This window comes from Vanessa cardui, chromosome 14 (genome assembly GCF_905220365.1).
Source record: "Vanessa cardui chromosome 14, ilVanCard2.1, whole genome shotgun sequence".
NCBI lineage: Eukaryota > Metazoa > Arthropoda > Insecta > Lepidoptera > Nymphalidae > Vanessa > Vanessa cardui.
This window is the reverse complement of record NC_061136.1, coordinates 13143469-13171413: the sequence shown is the minus strand read 5'-3', so window position 1 is coordinate 13171413 and position 27945 is coordinate 13143469. Positions and strand designations below refer to the sequence as shown.

The 27945-nt window shown below is 33.8% G+C and overlaps 3 protein-coding genes across 3 annotated transcripts; 1 reads left to right on the top strand and 2 right to left on the bottom strand.

The window, feature by feature from the left end:
* Positions 1-274: 274 nt before the first annotated feature.
* On the bottom strand, positions 275-12237 carry LOC124535160 (FK506-binding protein 59). Its single transcript, XM_047111257.1, has 7 exons — positions 11823-12237; positions 9237-9379; positions 8331-8451; positions 4220-4612; positions 2852-3123; positions 1773-1883; positions 275-1190 (listed from the first exon to the last, which is right to left on the bottom strand). Exons 1-7 carry the CDS (start codon positions 12022-12024, stop codon positions 1014-1016), a joined length of 1419 nt encoding a protein of 472 aa, XP_046967213.1. The 5' UTR covers positions 12025-12237; the 3' UTR covers positions 275-1013.
* A 1854-nt stretch (positions 12238-14091) lies between these two features.
* LOC124535149 (glucosidase 2 subunit beta) lies at positions 14092-15454 on the bottom strand. Its single transcript, XM_047111241.1, has one exon. The coding sequence runs from the start codon at positions 15302-15304 to the stop codon at positions 14735-14737; it is 570 nt and encodes a 189-aa protein (XP_046967197.1). The 5' UTR covers positions 15305-15454; the 3' UTR covers positions 14092-14734.
* Positions 15455-15666: 212 nt separating this feature from the next.
* LOC124535148 (BTB/POZ domain-containing protein 17) lies at positions 15667-26702 on the top strand. The gene is made up of 13 exons (XM_047111240.1): positions 15667-15947; positions 16695-16835; positions 17114-17293; positions 18018-18137; positions 18663-18796; positions 19544-19660; positions 20479-20591; positions 21374-21648; positions 22280-22396; positions 23735-23823; positions 25101-25187; positions 25776-25854; positions 26422-26702. Exons 1-13 carry the CDS (start codon positions 15867-15869, stop codon positions 26485-26487), a joined length of 1599 nt encoding a protein of 532 aa, XP_046967196.1. The 5' UTR covers positions 15667-15866; the 3' UTR covers positions 26488-26702.
* The last annotated feature ends 1243 nt before the right edge of the window (positions 26703-27945 follow it).

Genomic DNA, 27945 nt, shown 5'->3' with positions numbered 1-27945 from the left:
TGAAATTTATTCAAACTTTGCTAAAAACACAACAGTAGCTTCATAATCAATATTAGAATGTAAAACAGAATTTACACAAAGATCTATAAACTATTTTAGCATTTGATATAAACTAATCAGGTAAGAGTTAAAACCGGAAATCGGTAAATATTAAAAATACAAAATACAGTAATGGAATCTACACACATGTATATTTCAAGTTCATTACAGATCAGTATACAAATAACGACTCTTTTTCGTTACGAATAGTAGAACAAGCTATTTTTTTTATTTAAACTAATATCCTTCACAAATCAGCCTTGCTATCTGGTACTTTAAGGCTTGTGATCTTTAACAGGCCAACAGCTGTTTCTATATTACGGCTCGTAAGCAAAACGATTAGTTTCCATTCTTTAACACAGTAACTAAGAGTCCCTTAATCCCCAATTAAAACAAAACGACTGGGAAATACCTTGAAATATTCAATATTCCACAGTATATCCAGTCGTGGTATAACGTTAGACACCTACAAATATTGTAGAAACAAATTAACTTACATCGTAAATTACATTTTGGTGCGGAGATCTAGATTCGACTGCGTGAGGTACGCGACCAAACGAGATTTGCATTTTGAATATGTATTGTTTATCGTGAACTCTGTATACATTAAAATAAACACACTTCATATACATACATACATAAGACTATGTTTCAACATTGTGAAAACTGCATTCGTTAATTTGAATATAGTATCAGGTGGCAACATTTATGTTTTAAATAAATTTCCTGTATATTCCCAATTCCATTATATTTAAATTGAAGACAAATTCATAAATTTATGGTAAGAAGCATAATATATGCTTTAAAATAATTAAACTAAAAGGTAATGTACAATATAAGCTGTGTTTAACTAAACAATAAAGCACAAAGTAAGTCGAAGTAGCCATATATGAATGCAGTTTTCACATTCAAATGTTTTCCACTAAACACACTTAAGCAAATCTGTTTGATTGGTACGTTTATGTTACAGAAGATCACATGTTCTCAAACTGTCCATCCTTGTCCAACAAGAGAATGTTAGGATTCTCCTTTTCAAACTCTGTAGGTTTCCTGTCTCTCTGCTCGTCAGTCCACTCGCCTTCCCCCTTTCCCCACTCGCCTACTTTCTCACCGATGACATCGATTTCTGCCTTTGCTCTTTGTTTCTCCGCCTGGAAGGGAAACATAACATGTGAATAATTATTACCCATGTCTTGCCTTAAGTGCCAGTTGTTTTATGAGAAAATTACGCAGACGATTGCATTCTCTTATTTTAAACTGGTTATAGATATATATAATATATATAATTTATATCACAACTGTAATTATCGAAGCAATAGGACTTTAGTTTTTAACGAAACTTATTTTGCGATCCTTGAATTGATAAAAAGCTTGGTGACCCCTGTTTTCAAGGTAACGATAACAACGAAATTAAACCACAAAATACATCATACATTCTGACATACAACGCTAAAACCCTCTCGTCATATGCATGTTTACGTTTTTTTTTTTCAATAAATGTTAAGTTTAAAAGTAATAAGTTGTAATTTCAGTTAATTAAATACGACATCATAGGATTAACTGAAACACAATACACGAAAACTTCATTTTATGCAACACAGGCCAAACACCCGGAAGATATGGCATAGATTTTATAATTAAACACCATTTTAAAATGAATATAGAAAGCTACAATGGTATAGTAAGTGGGTAATATGCTCCTAGAAATATAAAGTAGCAAATGTATAAGTTACCTGCGCGTCCCTGATGGCGAACTTATCGAACATGTTGGCGTAGAGCTGCATCTCTCGTTTCTTCTGCAGCGCGATTGCGTTTCGACAAACGATCACCTGGTTCGCTGCCGCCTGTACAGATATTCAGTCAGTCAGTCATAACATCGCTATCAGCATTATCAATTATTTTTTTTATGTGTGTAGCATATGGGCCACCTGATGGTAAGTGGTCACCATCGCCCATAGACAATGACGCTGTAAGAAATATTAACTATTCCTTACATCGTCAATGTGCCACCAACCTTGGGAACTAAGATGTTACGTCCCTTGTGCCTGTAGTGACACTGGCTCACTCACCCTTCAAACCGGAACACAACAATACTGACTACTGTTATTTGGTGGTAGAATAACTGATGAGTGGGTGGTACCTACCCAGACGGGCTTGCACAAAGCCCTACCACCAAGTATGTCTTATTATATATTAGGTCTCGCGTATAATATATACCAATGGATGAATATATAACTGTAAGTCAATTTAAGTATTATTATTATTCATAACACACTTATTCCATTTTAGTCATATAAGGTTAGACATTGACCTTAAAAGGTAAATTGTTAGTTCTTGATATAATTTTTTTTAAAGGAATGTAATTAAAACTAGTAAATATTCATTAAACAAATCTTAATCGAAAATAGCAAGTTACATTGGGGCATTCCCATAATACATCTCGGTTTGAAAAAAAAACCGGGTAAACAAACCTGTATGAATCTTATGACATTTTGCCATAAGTGTAAACAACAAACCTCACCAAAGCCGAACGTTGAAATAAACTCCAAGTGAACATTTATACTATGATTTACGTACAACTATTTAAATTAACTAAGGTTACTAATTGCTTGTTTTTTACTATTGGATATTTACCATGTTTTTTATTTTTATTCGGTGGAGCTCGATATTTCGACATTATCTACGAATGTCAAGAGAACAAGACATTCGTAGATTAATAATTTAATAACCTTAGTAATAAAAAATAATCGTGTTAATTTAAAATCTTATATTTAAATTGATGTCACTAATAACACACATTCTCTATATTTACCTTATTCTGCGGCTCCAGCTCTATAACGTTCTGGAAGTTCTGCAAGGCCTGCTCAACTTCTCCAAGACCCAGGAGCGCCTGTCCCAGCCGGAACAGACCCTTCACGTTTTGCGGTTCCAGCTTGATTGCCTTGGCTGCGTGCTCACGAGCCTTGTAGTGGTGCGCAGGGGTCACCTTCAGGTAGACCAGGGCCAGGTTCAAGTGGGTGGAGAGCAGTAACTGCTTCGCTTGATCCTTGTGCTCGTCAGCTTCGTTTGCATCTTCGGGCAGGTCTGGGGTGGCAGTAACATAAATTAAATCAGCTTCACATAATGTTGTCTTAAATTTTCGCGATTATTACACATTTAAATAAAACTAATTATAACGGATGAAATAATAATAATTAATATACGCGATTCATCCGTTATAATTAGTTTTATTTAAATCAGCTTCATTTAATCATTGTAGGATATCGTTGATAAATAAATAAATATGAGACAACATCAAATACATTACCCTGATCCCAATGTAAGTAGCTGAAGCACTTGTGTTATGGGATATCGGAAGTAACGACGGTACCACAAACACCAAAACCCAAGACAACATAGAAAACTAATGGTAATCTATATCGACTCGGCCGGGAATCGAACCCGGGACCTCAGAGTGGCGTACCCATGAAAACCGGTGAACACACCACTCGACCATGGAGGTCGTCAAAAGTAGTTCATCGTCGAAGTATTAGCATTACATTTTAATCAGGTAAGATATCTTAGAAAATATATTCTAATTATATAAACTAATAATTAAAGTTATTGAATCATTTTATGGAGTAATAAATATCGTAGGTTATATTCACCAACTTCAAATTTAGACTCTTGTCGAAGTTTGTTCACACACTTGATTTATGTACCAACAGAGTATACAGAGAATTATATAAATGAAAGATGTGTACAAAGGGATAACTTATCTCTAACAAGAGATCTCTTCCAGAAACCCTGAATCTGAGTGGAGATTATTCGTAATACATATTTATGGTGTAGGTACAATATCAATTAGTTTTATACTATAACATTCAAGTAGACTTAACGATAAATTAATATTATACTTTGTGTTACCAAAATCATAAATAAAAACCAGTGGCGTAGCTATCGTAGGGCCAGGCGGTGCAGTGCACCAGGGCCCCGGAGTTCAGGGGGCCCTCTAAACTAAACCTTAAGCTTCTGAAGCTAGAAAATCATAACCCTGCGCACAAAATTTCTTATTTGGTATCTATAATTTTAAAAAGCTATTTATAGGTAAAGAGGGGGTGAGGGCCCAATTCTTTTTCTATGCACTGGGGCCCTTCCTCACCTAGCTACACCACTGATAAAAACACTACAAGAAACTCACCTCCCAGCATAGTCACGACCTTTTTATATTTCTTAATAGCGAGCTGGTACTTGCTGGCCTTGAAATAGTCCGTCCCTTTCTCTTTCCATATGTTAGACTGCTGCAGCTTCTCTTCGGCGTCCATCGACCACGGCTCCTTGGCCTTCTCGAAGCTCACCAGTTTCACAGTGTAATCCACCACCGAGTTAGGTGGTACGCCCATTTCAGTATTCCCCTCCGTTTTGAAGGCATATTTCGGTTGCAAGGTTAGCCGGGATTTCTCTCCGAGTGTGAACTTCTCTAGCGCCCTCTCGATGCCTTCACAGACGTTGCTTTCGCTGCCCTCGCCGAGGCTGAACGAAACGGTGCGTGTGTCGAATACTTTGCCGTCTTGGAGCTTGCCTTCGAGTTCCACTGAAACAATATATAAAATATTAATTGATTTTGCACTTCTGTAAGTAATTATTCTTTAAACTCGCCTATTTTTATTGTTTTAATTCATTTGTCTCGTTAATCTTTAACCAATTAGTATCAGTATCAGCTTCATAGTATATATCCCTTGCCAAACCTCAATGACACATTTGCATAATGTTTAATTATAACTTTACTATAGAACATATTATTAATTTAGACAAACTAATGAGCCATCCGATGGCAAGTATTCAAGCTCCCCTGAGACATATTGATTACTATTGGACTGCGAGGAGTATTACCTATTCCTTACATCTGAGTTAACAAACGGCTTTATAATATATTTTACTATAGTAGGTAACATCTACCCTGATTTATCTGGGTAGATGCACGTCCACCATATAACCCTACAGTTACAGTAAAGCTAAAATTCATGTTTTGTATTTTTTGACAAGCTAAATTAATGTCAAATCAAATACAGAACGCCTGTTTACATAAAATCTTTGTAAATAAAATTGTAAACGAAGCCATATAATGGAATGCTGGCACAACGCGCCGTCACGCGATAAACACGCGGCGACACAATTGGATTAATTAACAATTAAATAAAGGGGGCCGTGAGGATACCGAGCCAAAAGTCCCTCTTTTCATAAAGCGTTCCAAAATGCTGAAATGGCTCAGGGGCTACGTCGAACGCATTGGTGGTAGTTAAGCATACGTTATATCGAGAATGTCACGGCAGAAATCCTGCGTTTTTAGGGGGCCTTGTTTAATATTTAAACAAAGTAGGCTGAGGCCCTGCGACACTATAGATTAGCCATTAAACCCAACAAAACAGTCTATATAATAATAGTAACTGTAAATTTTCCACTGCTAGCTTTGAGTAAAATATTAGGAGCATATTTCACCACACTGCTCTAATGCGGGTTAGTGGAGTTACATGTGAAAGTATTTCGTTGAAATTATTCACATGCATTCTCACATGTTCATTCACCGCCGAGCTCGAGATAAATTAGTAACACTAAGCACATGAAAATTAAGTGGAGCTTCCCGGGATTTGAACCCACAAATCCCGGGAAGCTAATATTTTTTTTTATTTATATTATAAGCGCGCTCAGCGAGTGAACCTAATGATACAAATACAAGAAATAAAGAAAAGCGGCAGGGCCTATTCAAAAGTATCGTGTATTTTATCTTTATGCATATATATGTGCATATGTATTGTATCCTTCGGAAGTGTCGTGTATAATATTATCATAATAGGCATTTTGACTGGTTTTTAAAATCAATTTTATATTATTTAGTAGAAGTTAAGGAACCCAGTAAAAGTTGTGTTTTTTATTTCTAGCACATATTTGCCGAAAAAATATCATATTAAAAATTCCATATTTAAATAGCGCGCAAAAACGCTACTTGGACAATATGGCGCTGCAATGGGGTCGGTGACGTCACTTTCCTGTATTTTAATCTGTGGAATAGTAGAAAAGCAATGTTTACCAGAAAGTGCCTTCATCATAAGCCCGGCCAATTAGGAGCGTTTTGTGTCACGTGACAAACGTTTGAAAAAATGCATTTTTATTTATGACGCATTGTCAAATAGCCTATTGACTTACGTAAAAGCAAGCTTTTGGAGCATACATCGATATGAGACTAACTAGACGACTCGGAATCGTTCGTAGATTTTTCAAAAGCTATTATATTTTTAAAAGCGTTGATCATTTTACTCTTATGGCCAGCGAAGTTAGCGGATATCAGCTAGTAATACTCTAATTTTTTTTAAATCGTAATTCAAAACCATTTTTTTAACATAGGCAGGTGAACAGACAAATGGATCAGCTGACCATTATTGGTCACCACAGCACATAGACATTGGCGCTGTAAAATATTTTATTTTTTATTTAGCCCCAGTTATCAACGGACTTTAGTAACATTTATTTGATCTTCAAAATAACACATGTATGTAATGCATTTGTAGTTAACTATGTAAATTCACGGCCGGTTACGTCATCTGACCCAAATAGCTATAAGTACTTGTGATACTACGATTATATGTCAGATGTTTACTAACAACTCATGAGTAACAGATCAAATGAAATCGCGATATGTACTGTATTTTTATCTATATATATGTATATATATTTATTTTTTTTATAGCTGCGATGGCCCAGTGGTTAGAACGCGTGCATCTTACATCCGATGATTGCGCGTTCAAACCCAGGCAAGCACCACTGTATATATGTATGTGCTCAATTTGTGTTTATAATTCATCTCGTGCTCGGCGGTGAAGGAAAATATCGTGAGGAAACCTGCATGTGTCTAATTTAATCTAAATACTGCCATATGTGCATTCCACCAACCCGCATTGGAACAGCGTGGTGGAATATGTTCCAAACCCTCTCTTTAATGGAAGAGGAGGCTTTATCTCAGCAGTGGGAAATTTACAGGCTGTCACTTTACTTTTTATATATTTTTATTCTTTTTAGACTCTTGTGAGTATTCCCGTTCTTTAAACAATAATAAAAGCAATATGTGTATTGAAGACATAAACGTACATACATAGGGTAACAACAATATCACAAAGGTTGAGGACAAACATCATCTCGTATCTAACATCGGCAGGTTTATCGTTTATGTGGGAAACTTGACGTCAGAAATGTTTCATATTAAACCTTAGTCATAAATACACTTTCAAAATTATAAATTTATTGATATAATGTTAGTAGATGATATCGTGAAATGAGGCGTTAGAAATTAAAAAAAGGCGGTGAGGTCTTATAAAAATATTTAGCCATTTAAAAATAATTTAACATATATAACCTACTCCAATCGAAGAAGGATAAACAAACCTTGGAATTACGTATTCCATGTTTACTTATCGCTGTACTAATGTTGTACACTACTAACAGTTACTGATTAATATATCTTTATATAAATAATAATAATAATAAATATGGGACAACATCACATACATTACTCTGATTCCAATGTAAGTAGCTAAAGCACTTGTGTTATGGAAAATCAGAAAGAACGACGGTACCATAACACGGAGACCCAAGACAACATAGAAAAATAGTGAATTTTCTACATCGACTCGGCCGAGAATCGAACCCGGGACCTAGGAGTGACGTACCCATGAAAACCGGTGTACAGACTACTCGACCACGGAGGTCGTTGAATATGTTATATATGTCACCGTAAGATTACAAAATTCGTTAGATTACAATCTGTCTCGTCAGATTACAATATAGCGAAAAATAATGCGTTAAATTGCAATCATATTTCACAGTTCACAATATATACAATACAACACTATTGCGCCGACTACTTACATATGCAACGAAATTTTACTTACCAAAACATCCGTAATAAATACCATAGATAATTCATGACCAACCAATGAGAACACGTAAAGCTGTATTCGCTCCTGTGATTGATCCAATAGGATATAATTGTAAAGAACCCTATTTTCGCATCAAAAAGTTAATAGGTCTCAGAAGGAAGGTGCTATATATGAATTTTGTGACATCGGTTGTAAGACGGATAGTTAGATTGAAATCCGATTTCAAATGTCACCGTCTATGTTTAACTTTATATTGTACGATATGTGAGAAAGAGACAAAACAAATTTGTTATCGAGATCGGCTTTACATTCGCTCCATCTCTTTTTCACGCGTGGGTTACTCTATAGTTAAAGAGAGACAGTCTAGTTAGCAGTTCTCACCTGTGACTTGAGCTCCGTCATTGGGGTTATCGTAGCCGGAACCCTGTTCGATGATGTGCCGGAGTATACCCTTGTTCTTATTTGGACTCAAATCCTCCGCCTTCCAATCGATCATTTCGATCTGAAATTATTGAACTTCATTAATAATTTATTTAAAACCAAACTAATTAACTGTAGTATTAAAAATAATAATAAATACATTTATTAAAAGATCACAAGAACGGTAAATAGTTAACTTAAAAACACAAATAGGTACATTTTCGTTTATGAAATATAATATAATAAACCGCTGTTGAAAAGCTCATGGCCTTGGCTAGTAGCTTAGCCAATAAAAGTAGTAAAATTATCTATATCTATTGTTTTTTGTTATGATTATTTTTTATATTATATTAGTGTTTCGTTATATTAGTTTTTTATGAAATAATCCAAATGTGTAACCATTGATCCACAGTAAAACTATTCGTTGGAGTAGGCCTTAAATCTCTTCAATGAAATAGAGGAGGGCTCAGGGCTCAGAATGGCAATTTACTTTTTCTAAAGTCTAAAAGATTATACAACAACAGCCTGTAAATTCCCACTGCTGGGCTAAAGACCTCCTCTCCCTTTGAGGAGAAGGTTTAGAACATATTCCAACACGCTGTTCCAATGCGTGTTGGTGGAATATACACGTGGCAGAATTTCTATGAAATTTGTCACATGTAGGTTTCCTCACGATGTTTTCCTTCACCGCAGAGCACGAGATGAATTATAAAGACAAATTAAGCACATGAATCAGTGGTGCTTGCCTGGGTTTGAACCCGCAATCATCGGTTAAGATGCACGCGTTCTAACCACTGGGCCATCTCAAAAAAGATTATAAAGATGCTAAAAGATTATAAAGAGGAATAATTGTAAACTAAAACCTACCTCAAATTGCAAGGTTGCATTTGGAGGTATTTTTGGGGGACTGCCAGTGGGGCCGTATGCGTACTGCGGGGCGCAGGTCAGCACACAGACCTCCCCCTTCTTCATCGTCGCCACGCCAATCTCCCATGCCTTTATCACGGAATCTATGAAATTTAAACATCTCATTAGTTACATACTGAAATCTACAAAAATATATAATAAATATAAATTGTTGAGGAAAATACACTTTGCTAAAATAATTAAAATCTTCATTGTTTAATACATCACCGACAGAATCTAAGTGTTCAAGAAAATAATTATGAAATACCAAATTCGGACAAACTTCCGATTAACCTATAATTGATGAAACCCTGATGAATTGAGGGTTGTGAGTATGACAATCAAAATATTCCTATAATACTATTCTAATACACAATCTTTGCGCACTAATTGAGATGTATATTGCTGAGAAATGTTTCCTATGAAAGTAATAAAAATATTGACGTTTTTTGTGTAAAGGTACTCATTGAGAGAGTCCTAGTCCAACAATTCTCCATAAAAAGTATCGAGATATCATTTGTTTTTTCTAGTATAAACCTTGATAATGAAATATAATTCTGTTCTGGTAAAGACTATTTCGTTATCAGTGCGTTGTAATATGCATGTATACTAAAAATAAGATCAATTGTCTATTTCAATTGTGTATTTTAAATATTGAAAAATGTGACTTATTCGTAAATAAATAAAACTAATTATGATATTTTATCAGATATGATGATATCTTCCCAATAATATAATTTTTGTGGTCATGTTAGTAAAAAAAAGAGGTTCCATAAACTAATAATAATATGAGAAAATTGTTATCAAAAATGTACCCCATATACAGGATATGGCGTGGTTAATATTGATAAATTAATATTTAATTTTATTTATAATATAAAAAAGGGTTTGACACTCAATAAAAAATGAATACTATTAATAGTTAAGTTCCTTATGCCTTAAAACAAAATTTTGCTTATTCATTAAAAAAATCTAAGATCTGCAACAAAACAGTTAACATTAAATGTTAACAATCTCCCTCTTATTATTTTTTGTAAAAATATTTTTACTAGTTACCACTTTCAACACTATTTAATATTTTTATAATTATAAGTGGTTTGTACAAATTTATCTTATTTCAATCAGTTGGGTGTAGTACTGTACTCCTTATAAAATAATCTGTAATAAAGAGTAACAATCCCATACCCCACCTGATTGTTTAATATATTAATATTACAATATTATTATGTATTAAATTTCTGTGAATTTTAATTAACCCAAAGTCTACTGTGGTATAAATAATAAAACACATTCTCTAATTAAAAATGATAAGCACAGCATTTCATTTAATATATTATCTGCACCATGTATGAATGCAACTGCTCAAATAACTGGTGGATCTGATTCGGTTCAACTTTTAATCCCTAGTTAGCAATCAATACTAATATTACAAATGCAGAATCAAATTGGATAAAATCTGGTATATAGCAAGCTGGCTACATGTAGCCATTGCTACATGTAACTATGTAGCAACTTTGCTATGTAGCTTCCCAGAAAAGACAAAGAATACTTTGTATGCCTACTTCCTAAACCTAGCCTAAAACACAAAGCGAAGCCATAGGCTAAGATACTGGCGAGAACTGTTTATAAATTGAATGACTATTTGCCTCCTTAGAATGAAAGGAAGTCCTTGCCGGAAAGTGAAACATTTATAAGTTGTCAGTGTAACTGTCTGCTAAAATTATATTATAAGGGCATGAATAAAGGTTAGCAAAGTTCAGGGACTTTCATTAACTAAGTTACATTATGTAAATAAATTTAAATACATTACTTCAATAATGAATATTGGGTGATAAATTGTTATAAGACCATAAATTTGGACTATAATTAAAACTAACTATTAAAAAAAATTCATATGAGTAGAAAAACGTCTGATATGATATTATTTTTAAGATTTTCAATATATAAACAGAATAAATAAAAATAATGTCTCCATTTTGTTGCATTTATATCACATACATGTAATCTAAATTTAATTCAACTCATTTTACATAGTTGAAACATTATAAAGAACTTGATTTCCTACTGAATTAATATTACAATAACAGGATTATGACTGATGTACAGTCAGTACCGCTGGTGTATAATTAAACATATTATTCTATTAGATTAATGAGAAAGAGTATATTCCACATCTCTTGGCAGTATTAGTCCTTAGAATTAATAATCGGAAACAATGTTTTATATATGTCCATTGAGACTTTAGTTACATTGGGTTACTCTCTCTTCAAGCTGGAACATATTATTACTAGTAGTTGTTGTTTGGCAGTAGAAAATCGGATGAGCTGGTGGCACAGGCGGCCTGGCGCAAAGCCACCAAAGTGTCGCCAAGGAAATCAAAAGATCAATTTCTAAATTGTATAGCATTCTAAACTGTACAGCAGAAGTAATTGGGAGAATCAGGTTAATGCAACACTGCTGTTACAGGCAATTATAATGACTTTCTTTTATATATTATATGTTATAACTATAAGTATATAATTTAATATAAGAAAACAGCGGTCATACCTTTCCCCAAGAAAAATTCGAACGGCTCATTTCTGTCTTTACTTGAATCAAATTTTGTGCCATCCAACAGCGTTCCAGTGTAATGTACAGTGACCTGGCAGCCGGGGCTAGGAGTGTCCGTTCCTTCGCCCTCGGTGATAATTCGCTTAAGAACTCCACGATCGCCATCCTTGGTTATATCAATTCCTTCGTCCACTGTCATTATTGTAATTTTAAAATACTTATTAGTGTAATTATACTTTTAGTAAAATTAGGTTTATCAGTAGCACGCCAGTAATAAGCAATAAATGATAATAAGACTTTCTGGAAACTTATTGCACGAGGAGCACCGGCAATTAGTAACAAAATTTGAATGAATCGGAATTATGAAGATCAAGTATTGAAGGATGCGAAGTGAAGTAACACAGAAAGAACGAATGAAAAGGCGAATTTGATCGAATGAGTAGAATTTTCTAGACATTAAAATCGAATACTCATACGAGAAAAAATTTAATATTTGTCAATTAAATTTTGTAATGCTAAGCTCACACTGATTTTTTTATATAGTTCTTACTTCTTATAGTTTCTTTTGGTACAACAGAGAAGGATGTTTTATTTGAAAAAAAGATTTTTTTATAAATATAAGATAGCAAATGTCTTTTAAAATACTCGTCCAAATCATAAAATGTTAATCATTATATTTATTTGCTATAACAACTTGAAATTAAAGTTTTATTTTAATACGGATCGCAAATACAATAATTCAGAGACTGTTTGTCCTTTATATAACAGTATAAGTGTGTTTGAGATTCTCAGTTTAGCATCCTTTGCAGTTTCGTCAGAATTATTTGACTATTAGCCTGGCCCTGTACTAACATAGTAAATTAATTATACAAATAAATATATTGGTTAAATAACCAACCACTGAGCTAGGTGGTAGTTGGACCCTTCAAATTTAAGGGAAAATGAAAACTAGTAATGGTATATTTACGTTACGATCAAACTATATTTCGATTCGATTTTAAACGTAAGATGTTCTCTGATCATTTTTTTTTTACAAGATTCTACTGTTATGGTTTTGTCAGGCAGAATTTCATGCAAACCATGCGTACCTACTACCTTTTCCTTCTCATCTTGAGAAAATGTCGAATAAATAAATAAAAATTTTTTCAAATTTTGAACCGCGATATATTTCAAACGCGTCTTTGATTTCTATGCAAATTTTATACTTCTGATACACGATGGGACGCTTTTGAGTATTGTAAAAGCCAGAATTGTTTATTACGCCCTCAATGCGAAAAGAAGAAATAAGAATACGATTTTTTAATTCCAATCAAAGTTGTCACAATAGGTACTTAATTTTTTGTTGTAAATCTTAGATTTTTAAAAACAGGCAGTTATAAAAATAAAAATACATTTCTACTGACTTTTAAGTTTATTTTTTAAGTTTTACAACCATTCTAGATATATTACAAAAGAAAACATTTCTAGGAAGTAGGGTTCAGTCTTTTTTTAATATTCAAAAAATCCTAATTCTAATAGTACCTAGCTATGACTTTAAAAAGTTTTTATCACTCTCATAAAATAAAGTTTAAAAAATTCTTAATTACACTAAAATGAAATAATTTTAATGTATACAAAGGGGTTTAAACATTTATCAAATTACATGACAATAGTTTTGTTATAATTCTTTAAAATCACCATTACCTACTTACAGTCTTAGAGTTACAGCTCTTAACCTGACCCTTTGGGCTATTTTCGTACTATCAGCATATTGTTTACCTACCCTTCATTGTAAAGAAAATGAGATATTCCTTGATTTCCTTGAACATGACCAAGCATTGATTAAAAAAACATTCAAGTTTAAAGATATTTACTGAAAAGAGAGTTTAACACAATTTGATCAGTTAAATAAATTATGTACCTATACCTGGATTGGATTTGTTTTTTTTTTTATGTGAGTATGTTCATTGATGGTTTAGATTGAGTCTGGTAGTCAATTGGGAATGTAATTCTTATTTCACCTGGAGAAAGTCAGGTTTACTTTATTATGGATACCTGCTACACATTCATAATTTTTTTAGTAATAGCCTGGTTGATCATGATCCTATCAAGAATTCAGATAAAAGTTTTTCAGTTTGCCACTCAGCAGTCTATCGAGTGCTGTTTTTTTAACCCAGCTAAATCAAAATATGATGAGATTGAATAAAATATAGCCAATAAATAAAATATTTTGAAAATATATGAATATATACTTTTGATGAAGTTTACATAAAAAAATAACATTTTGGTATTCATTTCACTTTCCTTATATATGTTTTGCCCCATCGTCCAGCTTGATTATAATAAATCTTTTTCCTTTTGTTATTATATCAAAGTCCAGACACTGATTGGTCCACCAATGGCACAACCGTGACACAATATATAAATCACATATTGATATACATGATTGATGATGACAAAATAATTTATATTAACTCACCACCATAAAAATCTGGGAATGAATTGTTTAACAAGATATTCCAGCTAATAAGGTTTTTTAATATTATTAGGTAAAGTTAAAAATAAATTAAATCATGCAGGAATAATTGGTTTTATTTTCAGAGGGCAATTGGAGGTAAGTAGTATGATAAGAAAGGATCATATACATAAAATAAGATAGCATAACATGAGAGTGTTAATCTATCAGATGTATGTTATTGGTGTATTGGCACATCATGGCAATGCATAACAGGGAATTATGATATTCAATAAAAGTATTACGACTTTCTAATTGTTTTTAACAATAAAGTGTGCATAAATATTAATATCCATAGATATTTAATTTACTATTTGGTTCTTTTCACCTACAAGTAATATTTATTACAATATTTAGTTTTACTATTTACAAATATTTACAACTTTGTTCAATTAATTGTGCTAATTTTCATCACTTATTTGTTACAGTTATTAGGGCACTGGGATACGTAAAATCTATAATGTTTAGGTGAACTTTGGCTCAGAAGTTTGTTCCCATTACTGTGCAACCACTCATCAGAACCATCGCAACAGTCACAGATACCATCATTTACTTTACTTGATGGTATCGAGAGTGCTTGCTTTCTTGGGCTTTGTGTGTCACAGTAAAAGATACCATCAGGACAGGCAGTTGTGCTTGGTTCATCCGTTCCATCTTCACAATCACAAAAGTCATCATTCACTCGTTCAAATGGAATTTTTTGATGCGATGTTTTACATTTAAATTCTTTATTTGAATCTGGCCGGTAAGTCTTGATATCAGCGTAATATATACCACGAATCATGCCATGTTCATTGAGGTATTTGTCGTCTTCTGAACGCAAGTGTAGTAAATCCTTAATACTATTGTAATCCAGTACAGGAACCACTACATTAAAGTTAGCTTCTGATGTTATGGTTAAGAAGAAATACAGCTGATACAAAATAAAACAAGCAACCATGCAACATGATAGGATAATAACGTTTTTCTTTTTCTTAAGGCCCATTCTCACTGCTTTGTACACTTTAATGTTGTAATATTTTACATAAATTTATTATATTTTTGCCTTTTTATAGGAATCAAGAATGTTATCGTTTTTGACACATAAGTCAAACCAAATACCTAACCATTTATCAATTTTTGTAAATAATTGACGTCCATAGAGTCAAAAGACCACGTAATCTTTAAGTATTTTGTGTTCAGCGGTTTTGAAATGGATGAATATCATGGCAACAAATTTGATGACTACTATAGGCATTATACCTTTAAACTTTCACAAACATAATATTAGTACATATTGTAATTCATATTTTATATTAATGAATAAAAGTAAATATATAGTCTGGTGCTATATAGTGTCTAACTGTCAAATGTCAATGTAAACAAATGACCATCTGTCAGACAATCGTGCATTAAAAATTATTTAACAAATAATAGTAACATTTTAATTGTTTGTCGTAGTAATCTTTATTAGATAATGTATATATTTTATGTGAATTAATTGCTTAAAACATATATATCTCACAATATGATATTGTTACTCTGATACGTTGTTCATTTTAGATAAAATGAATTATTTAACAGTTGATTCAGCTACGACATCGACCAGCTCTGACAAAAATGAAGCAACCAATAATGAAGATCTTGAAGTAATTATTATAATTCTCATTAATATAATTAACATTGTTTTATACTCACCAATAATAATATACAGGCACAATTATGTCAAACGACATGACTGAAAGCAAACTCTTAAGAGATTTCTTGCAAATTAGAAGGATTTCATGTAGTAAAAAAAGAGTATCGTAACTAACAATTTCAAAAATAGTTTTTTTTTATTTGGGCTATACTTATACCATTGCTAATATATGCTATGTTGCTACCTTATAATCACATATACATAGTATACAAACATATTTGATATAATCTAAATGAGAATATAGATAAAGATATTGATTAAACCGCAATGTTTTGATGGAATTGCCCCAAATATTCACAAATGTATTACTTGTATGAAGAAGTTGATTTGTATCTAATACTATACAGTCTACTATTGTTATACCACTCACCTACTGATTTTTGTATTTCCTCCTTTTAATTATAAAATGTCTTATTGATTATAAATCCCAAATAATTGCCTTATAAATCGCAGATATGTATTTTGACTAACATTTTTATTAAAAGAAATAATATATAATTTTTGTTATTCGAGGTAAATCTAATTATATTTTTATTAATATAGGTTTTGATTCATTAAATATTTTCATAATCAGTTTGTTTTTGCAAATTATATTAAAATTAACTCAAAATATTTGCTTACAATCATATCTAAGCTTGAATACTTGATTGTGAGATTAAATCATATTTGAAATTGTTGAAAATATTTCCTTTTTTAGGTGGACAACTCACAGAGTGTTTTGCTTAAGATAGCCACTCTGTATGCAGAGCAGCTGATGAGTGATCTGATACTGGAGGTGGGAGGGGTCGGCTATCCCGCCCACAGGCTCATATTATGTGCTAGCAGTGAAGTATTCCAGGTAAAAACGTGCTGACAATAAAATATATTAATTTACCCAGATGCTTATGCGTGACTTAAACAAAAATTGATACTAATAATATAAATTAGAAAGTAGTTTCTAAATGATGAAATTTATTATTCTTATGGTAGTTTTAACCCTTTGGAAGGATATGGGCTAATTTATAACTACAAGTTCCGACAACCTCCACCTACCATGTGGGCGAAAATAGTTATACATATATTGAATTTTAAAGAATAGTGTAAATATATGTAAATTAATTTATTTATTTTTTCCAGGTCATGTTAATGAATCGGGAATGGAGTGAATGGCGTGAAAGCCGTATAATATTACAGGAAACTCCAACTGGTGCATCTGTCTTCCCTCACTTCCTGAAGTATTTTTATACTGGCCAAATTAGGATATCACATCAAACTGTGCTTCCCGTGCTGTCCCTCGCTGATAAATACAATGTTAAGGTAACCAACAATAATTAGGATTCTTGTAGTATTAGTTAGTTAGTTACCTTAGGAGAATAGGCTATTTGACAATGCGAAAAATAAATTGTGAATTATTGTAATCAGTGTATATTATGAGTTTAAAAATGGTTATTTACTAACGAAACTTGAAAATAATACTTAATTTATTCAAAAATCAATATATAAAAATGCTAATTTTCAAACGTTTGTCATGTGACACAAGGCGCTCCTGATTGGCCGGGCTTATGATGAAGTCTTGTAAACCTTCCTTTTCTACTGTATGTACCACAGATTAAAATACAGCAAAGTGAAACAGACCCCGTTGCAGCGCCATATTGTCCAAGTGGCCTTTTCGCATGTTATTTAAATATGGAATTTTTAATATCATAATTTGTAACTTTTACTGGGTTCCTTAACCTCTACTAAATAATATAAAATGGATTTTAAAAACCAGTCAAATAGCCTATTCAAGTTTAGCATCCAAGAAGTATATTGTCAAAGATGTTTAAATGTACATTAAGTATAAGCACTTGTGCATATTGTTAATACATATTATTATGAGTCTGTGTGTTGTGTATATGAGTACAAGTATATTGTATGTGTGTTAGTGCATTTAAAGGGGTGTATGTGTGTTAGTGAGTGAGTGCATCTTAATCTGAGTGAATGTGAATGTTTTATCCTTACTAGTTACTAGTGTACTTATCTGTTTGTATTTTGTCACCAGGATCTTGTAACGCTATGCCTGAGTTACATGTCTGAGCATATAGCGCAGGCGGCAAAACGCGGACAACTTATCGCTTGGATGCAGTACACCATGGCGTGTGGCCATAATGACGTTGCCAAGGTAATTCAAATATTGTAAAAAACTAAGGATACTTTAAATTATTTGTTCCAGAAAGCCTATTTTTCATTAATCATTATATAGAAAGTAAATAAGTTACACCATGCTTGCTTGAGTTTGAACCTGCAAACTTTTGTCAGGAGTCCTAACTTAGGACACACATATTCTAAGTCACCTCAGATTATATTGGCTATTTATTACTATGTAGTGCATAATGGAATTGTATTAATTATTTAATCAAAAAGTAAAAAAAAAATAAAAATATATATACCTTAGTTTCTTTCGTCAGTTCTTCACAGGTTTAATTTGACTATCTATAAGTAAGTTTAATGCTTTCTATATAGAATAAAGGAATTTAACATTCGAGTTTTATATATACATGATAAATAACATTATATCAGTAAAAATAACTATAATTTTAAAGATATGTACATTTGTGTGTATGTGTGTGTGTGTAGACACAGAGTGGATGCAATTGTGTGAATGTATATGTATTTTTATTACATATGGATGTTTGTTTTGTTTCAGGCTTGCCAGAACTTTGTCAAGTGGAACATGGAGTGGGTGGTGGACAGTGAGCTTGCGGAGTTGGAGGATGATACACTGCTGCTGTTGTTACAGCACAGCGACCTCGTACTGCACAACGAGATGACACTCTACCAGTGAGTTAAACCCTCAAACTATATACATTGCAAAATCATTATGAAATATGTTTTTATATATAACGAGCCGAGATGGCCCAGTGGTTAGAACGCGCGCGTCATAACCGATGATTGCGGGTTCAAACCCAGGCAGGTTGATTCATGTGCTTAATTTGTCTTTATAATTCATCTCGTGCTCAGCGGTGAAGGAAAACATCGTGAGGAAACCTACACGTGACAAATTTCATAGAAATTCTGCCACATGTGTATTCCACCGCATTGGAACAGCGTGGTGGAATATGTTCCAAACCTTCTCCTCAAAGGGAGAGGAGGCCTTTAGCCCAGCAGTGGGAATTTACAGGCTGTTGTTGTTGTATATAACGAGGAGTAAGGCATGTACTCGCTATGAACATGATGATATTCAAAATGTAGGTCTAGTTATTAACTTTCGTAATATCTCTGTTTGATATTTCCTGAAAAAAAAACACTTTTTTTATTACAGTTATTAATTACGGGATATTTACCATGTTTTCTATTGTTTACGAGACGATGTCTTGTCTCGTAAATAAGACATTCGTAGACAATGTCGAAATATCGAGCTCCGAACAAAAATAAAAAACTTTAATAAAAAATTTAAATAACCATGTGAATATAATTTTTTTTTTTGCTGTCCTACGTCGTATTGGTGTTGCCAGCATGATGTACGATAAAAAAAAACCTTATAAACTTTTTGATGTTTCGACATATATTCTATTTTACATTTTATAGATTCGTGGTGCGCTGGTTGAATAAACAGAAGGAGAGATTGAACACGAGTGACCTCTCCGAGAGCGAACTGAAAGCGCACTGGGACACCCTCGTCACAACGGTCTTCTCACATGTCAGGTTAGTATTCAACTTGATTTAGTATTCTTTTAACTAGGAGTAAGGATATTGGGACCCTTTTCTAATGATTGAAATTAATATTTTAATTTAAAAATTGCCTTGAATTGTCTTATATAATATATTAAGTACCACTATGTAACATTATTTTGCTTAAATCTAGTTTTTTCAATATTTGATATGCTTGACATGTTTTCTTGTAATAGGTTATTTGACAGGTTTTTAAAATCCATTTTATATTATTTAGAAGAGGTTAAGCAACCCAGTAAAAGATGCTTTTTTTTATTTGTAGTAAATATTTGCCGAAAAATATCGTATTAAAAATTCTATACTTAAATAACGCGCGAAAACGCTACATGGAAAATATGGCGCTGCAATGGGGTCGGTGACGTCACTTTGCTGTATTTTAATCTGTGGTCCATATAGTAGAAAAGCAAGGTTTACAAGAAAGTGACTTCCTCATAAGCCCGGCCAATCAGGAGCGTTTTGTGTGACGTGACAAACGTTTGGAAACATGAATTTTTATTTATTGATTTTTGAATAAATTAAGTATTATTTTCAAGTTTCGTTAGTAAATAACCCATTTTTAGACTCATAATATACACTGATTACAATAATTCACAATTTATTTTTCGCATTGTCAAATAGCCTATTGAAGAAGCACATAGCACATAGCACATTTAAACAAATATTGTATGCTTTAATGTACCTGTAAACAGTGGCGGCTCAAGATCGAATCTTAATGTGGGCAAGATACAGTTTGCGAGGCGCTTGGTTTTTTTTTCACGTGTCATTACTAATAATAATTAATTTAATTCCAGATTTCCTATGATGTGTCCAAATCAATTGGCTAAGTTGCTGTTGTGTCCACTAACGCAGGAACACAAGGAATTCTTTATGGAACGAATGGCTATTGCGATGAGTTATCAGTCAGGTATGTCAGATGCCTTTATTAACAGCTTTTTACACTGCGTAGTGAAATTTGGTATTTTTAAAACAATCTTTCTCAGACATCTACTATCTTTGTCATCATAAATAATATGTAATTACAATTGTACGACACAACTTAGATGTAGCATCGGAAAATTCAATAAAACCGATTACTGCCGATTTATATAACCGATAGAATAGCTCCCTATCGCGCCAATCGAAGCTATTCGTTGCTATAGATTATCGCGTCAGTGACGTGTCAAATTGACGAATATGTTAGGTCATATGATATTACAAGTTATTACGTTTGTGTAAAGATTATATTCACACAAGAAATAAATTTTGACAATTTGGGATAGCGTATAGTAGGACACAAATTAGATGTAGCATCGGAAAATGCAATGGAATGAAATTAAAACCGATTACTGCCGATTTACACAACCAATAGAAATAGCTCCCTACCGCGCCATTCGACGCTATTCGTCGCTATAGATTCACGCGTCAGAGAAAGCAAGTGCATGTAAATCTACGCGTCAAATTGACGAATATATTAGGTCATATGATATTATAAGTTATTACGGTTTTGTAAAGATCATATTCGCGTGAGAAATAAATATTGATAATTTGGGATAGCGTACTCAATTCGGATGTGATCGGTTTTACGAATTTTGCCGATGCGACATCTAAGTTGTGTCGTACTATACTTGATGGGTTATATTAATTTTGCCGATGCTATATCTAAGTTGGTTCGTACTATATCTTATTACATCCATCTTATTACTCCAGGTCAATACGAGAGAATAGCGGAGATTCAGGAGACGGAAGCGGGGAAGATGCTTTTCACGCCGCGCCTGTACACCGAGGACACGTGGGGCCTGGTTCTGGCGGTGGACAATTTCCACTCGCTGCCGTGCTACCACACGCGCACCTTCATATTCTCCACGAGGCCGGCCATCGCCGACGTGGCGGCAGACAGGCTCACGGAGTGGACGGTGGACCTCTACCCCAAGGGCGTCTGGTTCAGGAAGAGCATGCTCATCGTGTGGGCTGTGACGTATGATGTGAGTATGACTGACTTTATCGAATCTCACTTCCAAAAGTTTTCATAATATTCATAATTATTATGTTATTAAGAATAAACTCTGTCTCCACTTAAAATTATTTTACTTGCCTTAAAATTTCTGTTACGTAATCTTGCTCACTCTTTCTCTTTTCTTCTGTCTCTTTCTTTTGTATATGGTTACATGTAGTATTATTTGAGGTTATTTTTGTTATTGTTTTTTGTTTAAATTTAGAAATCGTCACCTAAAGAAAAAGCGTTAAGTTCCTTCCAGCTCGTCTTCCTATCTCTTTTTCTCTTTCTTTCTATCTCTTTCTATTGTATATAGTTTTATATCATACATTTGGTATCATCGGAGAGGTAAACCTGTGTCTTTCAAGGTTTCATAAAGGGACCAAAACTCAGTAAATTAAAAATTTTGAACGTTTTGAATGTTTACTGGTTTTTATCATTGGAATTAAGTTAAAATGCCAATATATATTGATCCACAAAAAGCTCCATTCGCGTGTAGCAGACCTAACTTATGATTGACACATAAAACGAGACTGTAAAATAAAACTCGTAAGTCTTAAAATCTACTTTATCTAGAGAATAATGTAGTAGTGTAGTATATGTTTATGTTGCATCCGCAGGTACCGGAAGTAGTCCTGCGTACCGTACGCATATCGATCACGTGCCAAAACTGTCCGCAGCAGCAAGACAGCAGCTATGAGTACTGCGAGTACAACGAGCCCGACGTCAGGGTCAAGGTAGGCTGGTGTATTAATAAAACTCCTTGATTTTCTATGTAGTAGGTCACCATTGCTGATAGAATTTGACACCGTATGATATTTTAAAAATATATATGTCAATGTTACGCTGATCTTGGAAACTAAGATGCTCGACAATATACTCGTATCTGTTTAATTTGTATTTATTGTTAATATATAGGATATATATGTGCATGTATGTATGTATGTATATGTGTGTATTTATAGATTATGTATATTAGATATACATTATTGTATATTATATTTATATAGATGTATGCGTTTGTGTATATTGGATGTATGTATTTATTATTGTAGTCGACATTTACTTATTATTATTTTGACATAAACTTTCTATGCACTTAACTTATTACTAATATAATAGCTTTTTAATCCTGAGGTTGTCTGTAAGAGATCACTAATAGTGATAAGACCGCCTTTGCATACTAATGTTTTCTCTTGTCGATTTCTTTTAATTATTGTCAACTTTACGTGTGTGCAATAAAGAAGTTTATCTGTCTATCTATCTAAGATGCTATGTACCTTGTGCCTGTAAATACACTCGGCCTTCAAATTAAAACAAAAGAACCAAGGACAGCACTTTGGTGATAGAATGGTGACATAACGGACTCGGGTCCACGGGCTATAGAATACCTTCCTAGTAGCCTCGGCGACGCTATTTAAGGAGGGAGACCCAGTGGCGTAAATAGGGCGGCGCCGGTGTAAACAGGCACGGCTTAGACTTTCGGGGGAATAAACAGATTGGGCAGGACTATTGTTTTTTCGTTTTGCTCTTGATAAGATTCCACTGAGCCCCTAGTACTCGATTCCAATACAAACGTACTTACATGCTATTATCATTAAAAACATACATCGCGCTCATTTTTTTGGCAGCGCACGAACGTATTTGTGTTTAGTGTTTATCATGAATGGGCAACGCATTTGCAGTAGTGAACCTGCGTTTGAGTTTATGTGAGTGAGACAGTAAAATAGGCAAAGGGTCTGCTTAAATAGGGCGCAGTTATAAAAGCTCGCACAGGGCGCAGAAAAGGTTATTTACGGCACTGGAGAGACCTACCTTTTCTTTGTAATTGGATTCAGCGGGGCTCTCTCCTCGTGCTTTTGCGCTAGGGATTAATTCTAACACGGTTTTCATGTCTGTCACTATTAAATATATATAAATAATCATTATTATCTTTGTGCGTATGTCATTAAAGCCATATTATACGACTTGACCGATTTTGATGATTTGTTTTATGTGTTAATTTGGATAGAATATTATTCCCTGGATGAAATCGGGTCGGTCAGCTCGTATCTACGTGAATATGTTTCTTTCAGATAGGGATCCTGGTGTGGGGCGTGCAAAATGGCGTCGAGCACGTGGCGTCCGTCGTCGAGAGAGTGCACAGGTTTTCTGCTCAAAATAGGTGAGCTAGCATCATGTTACAATAAATAAGTACATATAAATATATATGAGACAACATCACATACATTACTCTGATCCCAATGTAAGTAGCTGAAGCACTTGTGTTATGGAAATCAGAAGTAACGGTACCACATACACCCAGACCCAAGACAACATAGAAAACTAATAGTAATCTACATCGACTCGGCCAGGAATCGAACCCGGGACCGTAGAGTGGCGTACCCATGAAAACCGGTGTACACACCACTCGATCACGGAGATCGTCAAACAAAATAGTACTAGTAGTCCAATATTATACAAATAGATTTTATATAAAAAAAATTTAGTATTAATCTTTTAAAAAAGCAGCTTATGTAGATTCGCGGTTTAGTTACCGATGAAATTTGAGTACTCTATTTTTATATCTATGACACTTTTAGTAATTCTGGGCGATTCCTCTCAAATTAAACTACAGTTTGGACTATGTATTGTAAACCTATATTGTATACCTGTATTATATACCTTACATAGGGTATATGTGTTATTATAATAGTATTACAAATATGGATGGTTGCAAATTACATAAGGGAATGTGCACACGGCACAGTTACATCATCGACTTATCACTGCTTATACCTATACGACATGTAGTTAAGAGATGTGCGTAGGTGTTCGTGGTCTCCGAATGAACGAAAAATGAACAGTCTGAGTGAACATTCACTCGAATTTGGCGATTTTGATTCGAACGCTGTAGCAGACGGAGACACGAGTTCATTCGACGCCATATTAAAAGAAACTACGGATGAATGTTCTTTTTACGCAGGGTTGCCAATGTCTATTCACCTAATTCCCCAAAAATCTTGGCGAAATTCCCCAAATTCCGGGAAAAAATGACCCAATTCCCCACACAAAAGTAAAGGAAAAAAATCATGTTATTGTATGTTTGTTTTTCATTTCCTAATAATAAAATCAAATTTTCGAGGTAAATTTCGTGAAATCAGACTAGTCATGGTTACTGACGACCTTTTTTTTCCGTTGAATTACAGTGGTCATGTTTACTGACGACCCTTTTTTTTGTTATGGTTTTGGTATAAAACGCATAAGTATAAATTCCCCTCATTTTCCCCGCATATCCCCGATCGACTTGCGATTCCCGGCAATTTGGGGAATTCCCCACAGGCCACACATTGGCAACGCTTTTACGTCCTTCCACCTAAGCCGTGTGAACATGGAATGAATGAAAAATGAATCATTCACTCAAAACATTCACTCGAATGACGCTAACGGCCGCGCCCGCAGAGTGCTGAACATCGACGGCGCGCTGGACTTCGACGAGCTCAACACGCCGCTGTACTCGCCCGCCGCGCCGCCGCCCGCCAAGCACGGGTAACGACACATTGCTATTGATGACGTAGATATTGACTTATACGTATTCTATACTAGCTGTGCCCGCGACCTTGTACGCGTTTTAATGTAACAAGAAAATAATATTATTGTAGCCTAAGTTATTCCCTATTATATCAGTTATCTGCCAGTTAAAGTCCCGTCAAAATCGGTCCAGCCGTTCCAGAGATTAGCCGGAACAAACAGACCGACAGACCGACAAAAATTGTAAAACTGTTATTTTGGTATATGTACCGTGTATATGCATTGATTAAAAAAGTGCTATTTTAATATTACAAAAAGACACTCCAATTTTATTATATGTATAGATGAATTTCTAATAGATCCCTTTACAAAATATAAAGTGTTCTGGAGTTTATCTTTACAATTATAACAATACTATTCAACCTCACTTAATTTTTTTATAAAACCATGTCTTTCAGTAAAACAAGTTCTTAATTTTTACTCTTATTGCCATTGAAATGTACTTCATTTACATTAAGCCTAATTCAATCGGTCCAAAAAAATTCTCATGTACTCATATCATTACTTAGGATCCAAAATAATTTGATCTTATTTGATTTCCAATAGACGTTGTCCGAAGTGTTCGGACATCTGCGACCCGCCCGAACCAAAGCACCTGCTGGGCCCCAACAGAGACCAGCTGAGGGTAAGTTGTGGCCGTTATAACCGTCGTTTCTCATGACCAAATTGAAAAAAAAAAACTGCCATTGAAAACGCCATTGTAATTCACATATAGTCTTATAGATATATAGTCTAACATTTCTACAGCTAAGATTTGCAGATTATGGATGATACTTGATACATACAAATTTATCTGACGCATACATTCAGTTTTGCGAACTTATTCACCTTTGTAAAGAAGATAATATTAATTTTGGTACATTAATATTTTTGTTGTTGTTATGAAATAGTAAGGAATGGCTAATTGGCCTCCTGATAGTAAGTGGTCACAACTGCCCATCGACATCGGTGCCATAATAAAACTAAGAATTAAATAATTCATATATTGCCAATAAACAGCCAAACTTGGGAACTAAGTTGTCATATCCCCAAGAACCCTTAACACCACAACATCCCTTTTGCATGTAGTTACACTGACTCACCCTCCAAACCCTAACACATAAATATTTAATATTACCGCTTCGGGTGGGTGGTACCACCCAGACGGTCTTACATAAAACCTTAGAAAAATGAAATGTTTTCCGTTTTCTAGATACAAGTAGTGATAGTTCCGCTGACAGACTTCTGCCACGTTGGCGCGGCTGACACCAACGGATGACCGTCCGGCGCCGGCCGGCCCGGCCCGGCCTGAGCGCCGTCGCTTGTGCTTCGCTGGATGTAAATATATGTGACGAGTATTCGGGCGAGTGTTGTAATTTATATTATTTAGTGTTGTACGTGTGAAGTTTTACCGATTTGTAAACGATTTCATGGATAAATTAATTTTAGTTCAATTTAATTATGTATTGAATTACAGAGTTGTGATTATTGTACTATGTTATATTGTAGTAAAGTTCGTGTTTTGTGATTTAAGTATTACGTATGAAACTACTTTTTATTAGTAAAGAAAAACATTATGAAGCCTCTTTGTACAAAATATTGTCTATGCTAGTCGCCCTGTGGTTGCCGAGTTGTTCCTTCGCTTTGAAATCTGAAATTGAACCCACATGTAAACAAACAACACCGGATCAATTTTTTTTAAAGTAATTAGTAAAAAACAATCATCATCCTAATTTTTATTATTTTAAAATTTATTTCTTTTGACAATTTAAAAAAAATAAAATAAAAAAAATAAATAAAAAATTAAAAAAAAATAATTTGCGTAGTACTTAAATGACATTATTCGAATGTAATTATTATTCAGTCAGTAGATAAGAATGAAATGCCGTAATTAGGACTTTGGTCGTAAAATAATTTAAATAAATGAATTTATTTAATTCGGTAATTATAAGTTTGGAACGTTTTTCGAATGTAGAATGTCAATAAGTGAAATCAGTAATGTGACTTCAATATACCACGCCATATTGTTTTGTTACTGTTGTTTGTCGTATAATTATGATTTAAATTTTGTCTTCGGAAGGAAGTGCAATAATTTTAAGCTAATATGACGTCATATTGTTATATTTGAGTATTAATTAAATGTATTGAATATTTCGTTGTATTTTATTTAAATACTAGCCGTGTACCGTCTACATAAAAATGCCTAATTGTGTCGTTATTAACTGTTTTACGAAGGGGTAACGCTATTGACACTGTTACTTTGTACTGTAGTTAGTCTGCTTGCAGTTTACAAAAAGTAACTTAACGGTGTATTTATAATCTTGGTCGACACTCTACGCGATGTATTTAAAAACGTTATTAATCAATTCGCTGTATATAGCTTGTATGATTGGAATATCGAAAGTATTGAACACCAAACTAATTAAAAATTATAAGTTAGCATCAGAACATGTCGCCTGCCTCTAGACATTTATATCTGGATCTATGATCAAGAGATATGTAACCTCACTGAGGAAATTTGGCAATTTGTTTTAAACTTAAAATCAACAATATCATTTACAAGTATTATATTTGCTGTCGAAACGCTTGGCCCTTGGAGTAGTGGTGCAAAAAGCTTCATCAAAAGTATAACACCTCGCCTCATTGCCTCCACTGGTGACAGGAGGGCTGGTTCGTTTCTTGTCCAGAGGACCGGAATTGCGATTCAACGGGGAAATGCTGCTAGCATTCTTGCCAC

Bases quoted from the DNA above. Each gene is read 5' to 3' on its own strand.
- LOC124535160 (XM_047111257.1), bottom strand. From the start codon at position 12,024: ATGACAGTGGACGAAGGAATTGATATAACCAAGGATGGCGATCGTGGA. The intron at 4,613-8,330 runs GTGAGAACTGCT...ATATTGTTTCAG, and splicing joins TGACGGAGCTCAAGTCACAG to TGGAACTCGAAGGCAAGCTC. The intron at 3,124-4,219 runs GTGAGTTTCTTG...CTGCCACCCCAG, and splicing joins GGTCGTGACTATGCTGGGAG to ACCTGCCCGAAGATGCAAAC.
- LOC124535149 (XM_047111241.1), bottom strand. From the start codon at position 15,304: ATGGGCCTTAAGAAAAAGAAAAACGTTATTATCCTATCATGTTGCATG.
- LOC124535148 (XM_047111240.1), top strand. From the start codon at position 15,867: ATGAATTATTTAACAGTTGATTCAGCTACGACATCGACCAGCTCTGAC. The intron at 15,948-16,694 runs GTAATTATTATA...TTCCTTTTTTAG, and splicing joins CCAATAATGAAGATCTTGAA to GTGGACAACTCACAGAGTGT. The intron at 17,294-18,017 runs GTAACCAACAAT...TTTTGTCACCAG, and splicing joins CTGATAAATACAATGTTAAG to GATCTTGTAACGCTATGCCT.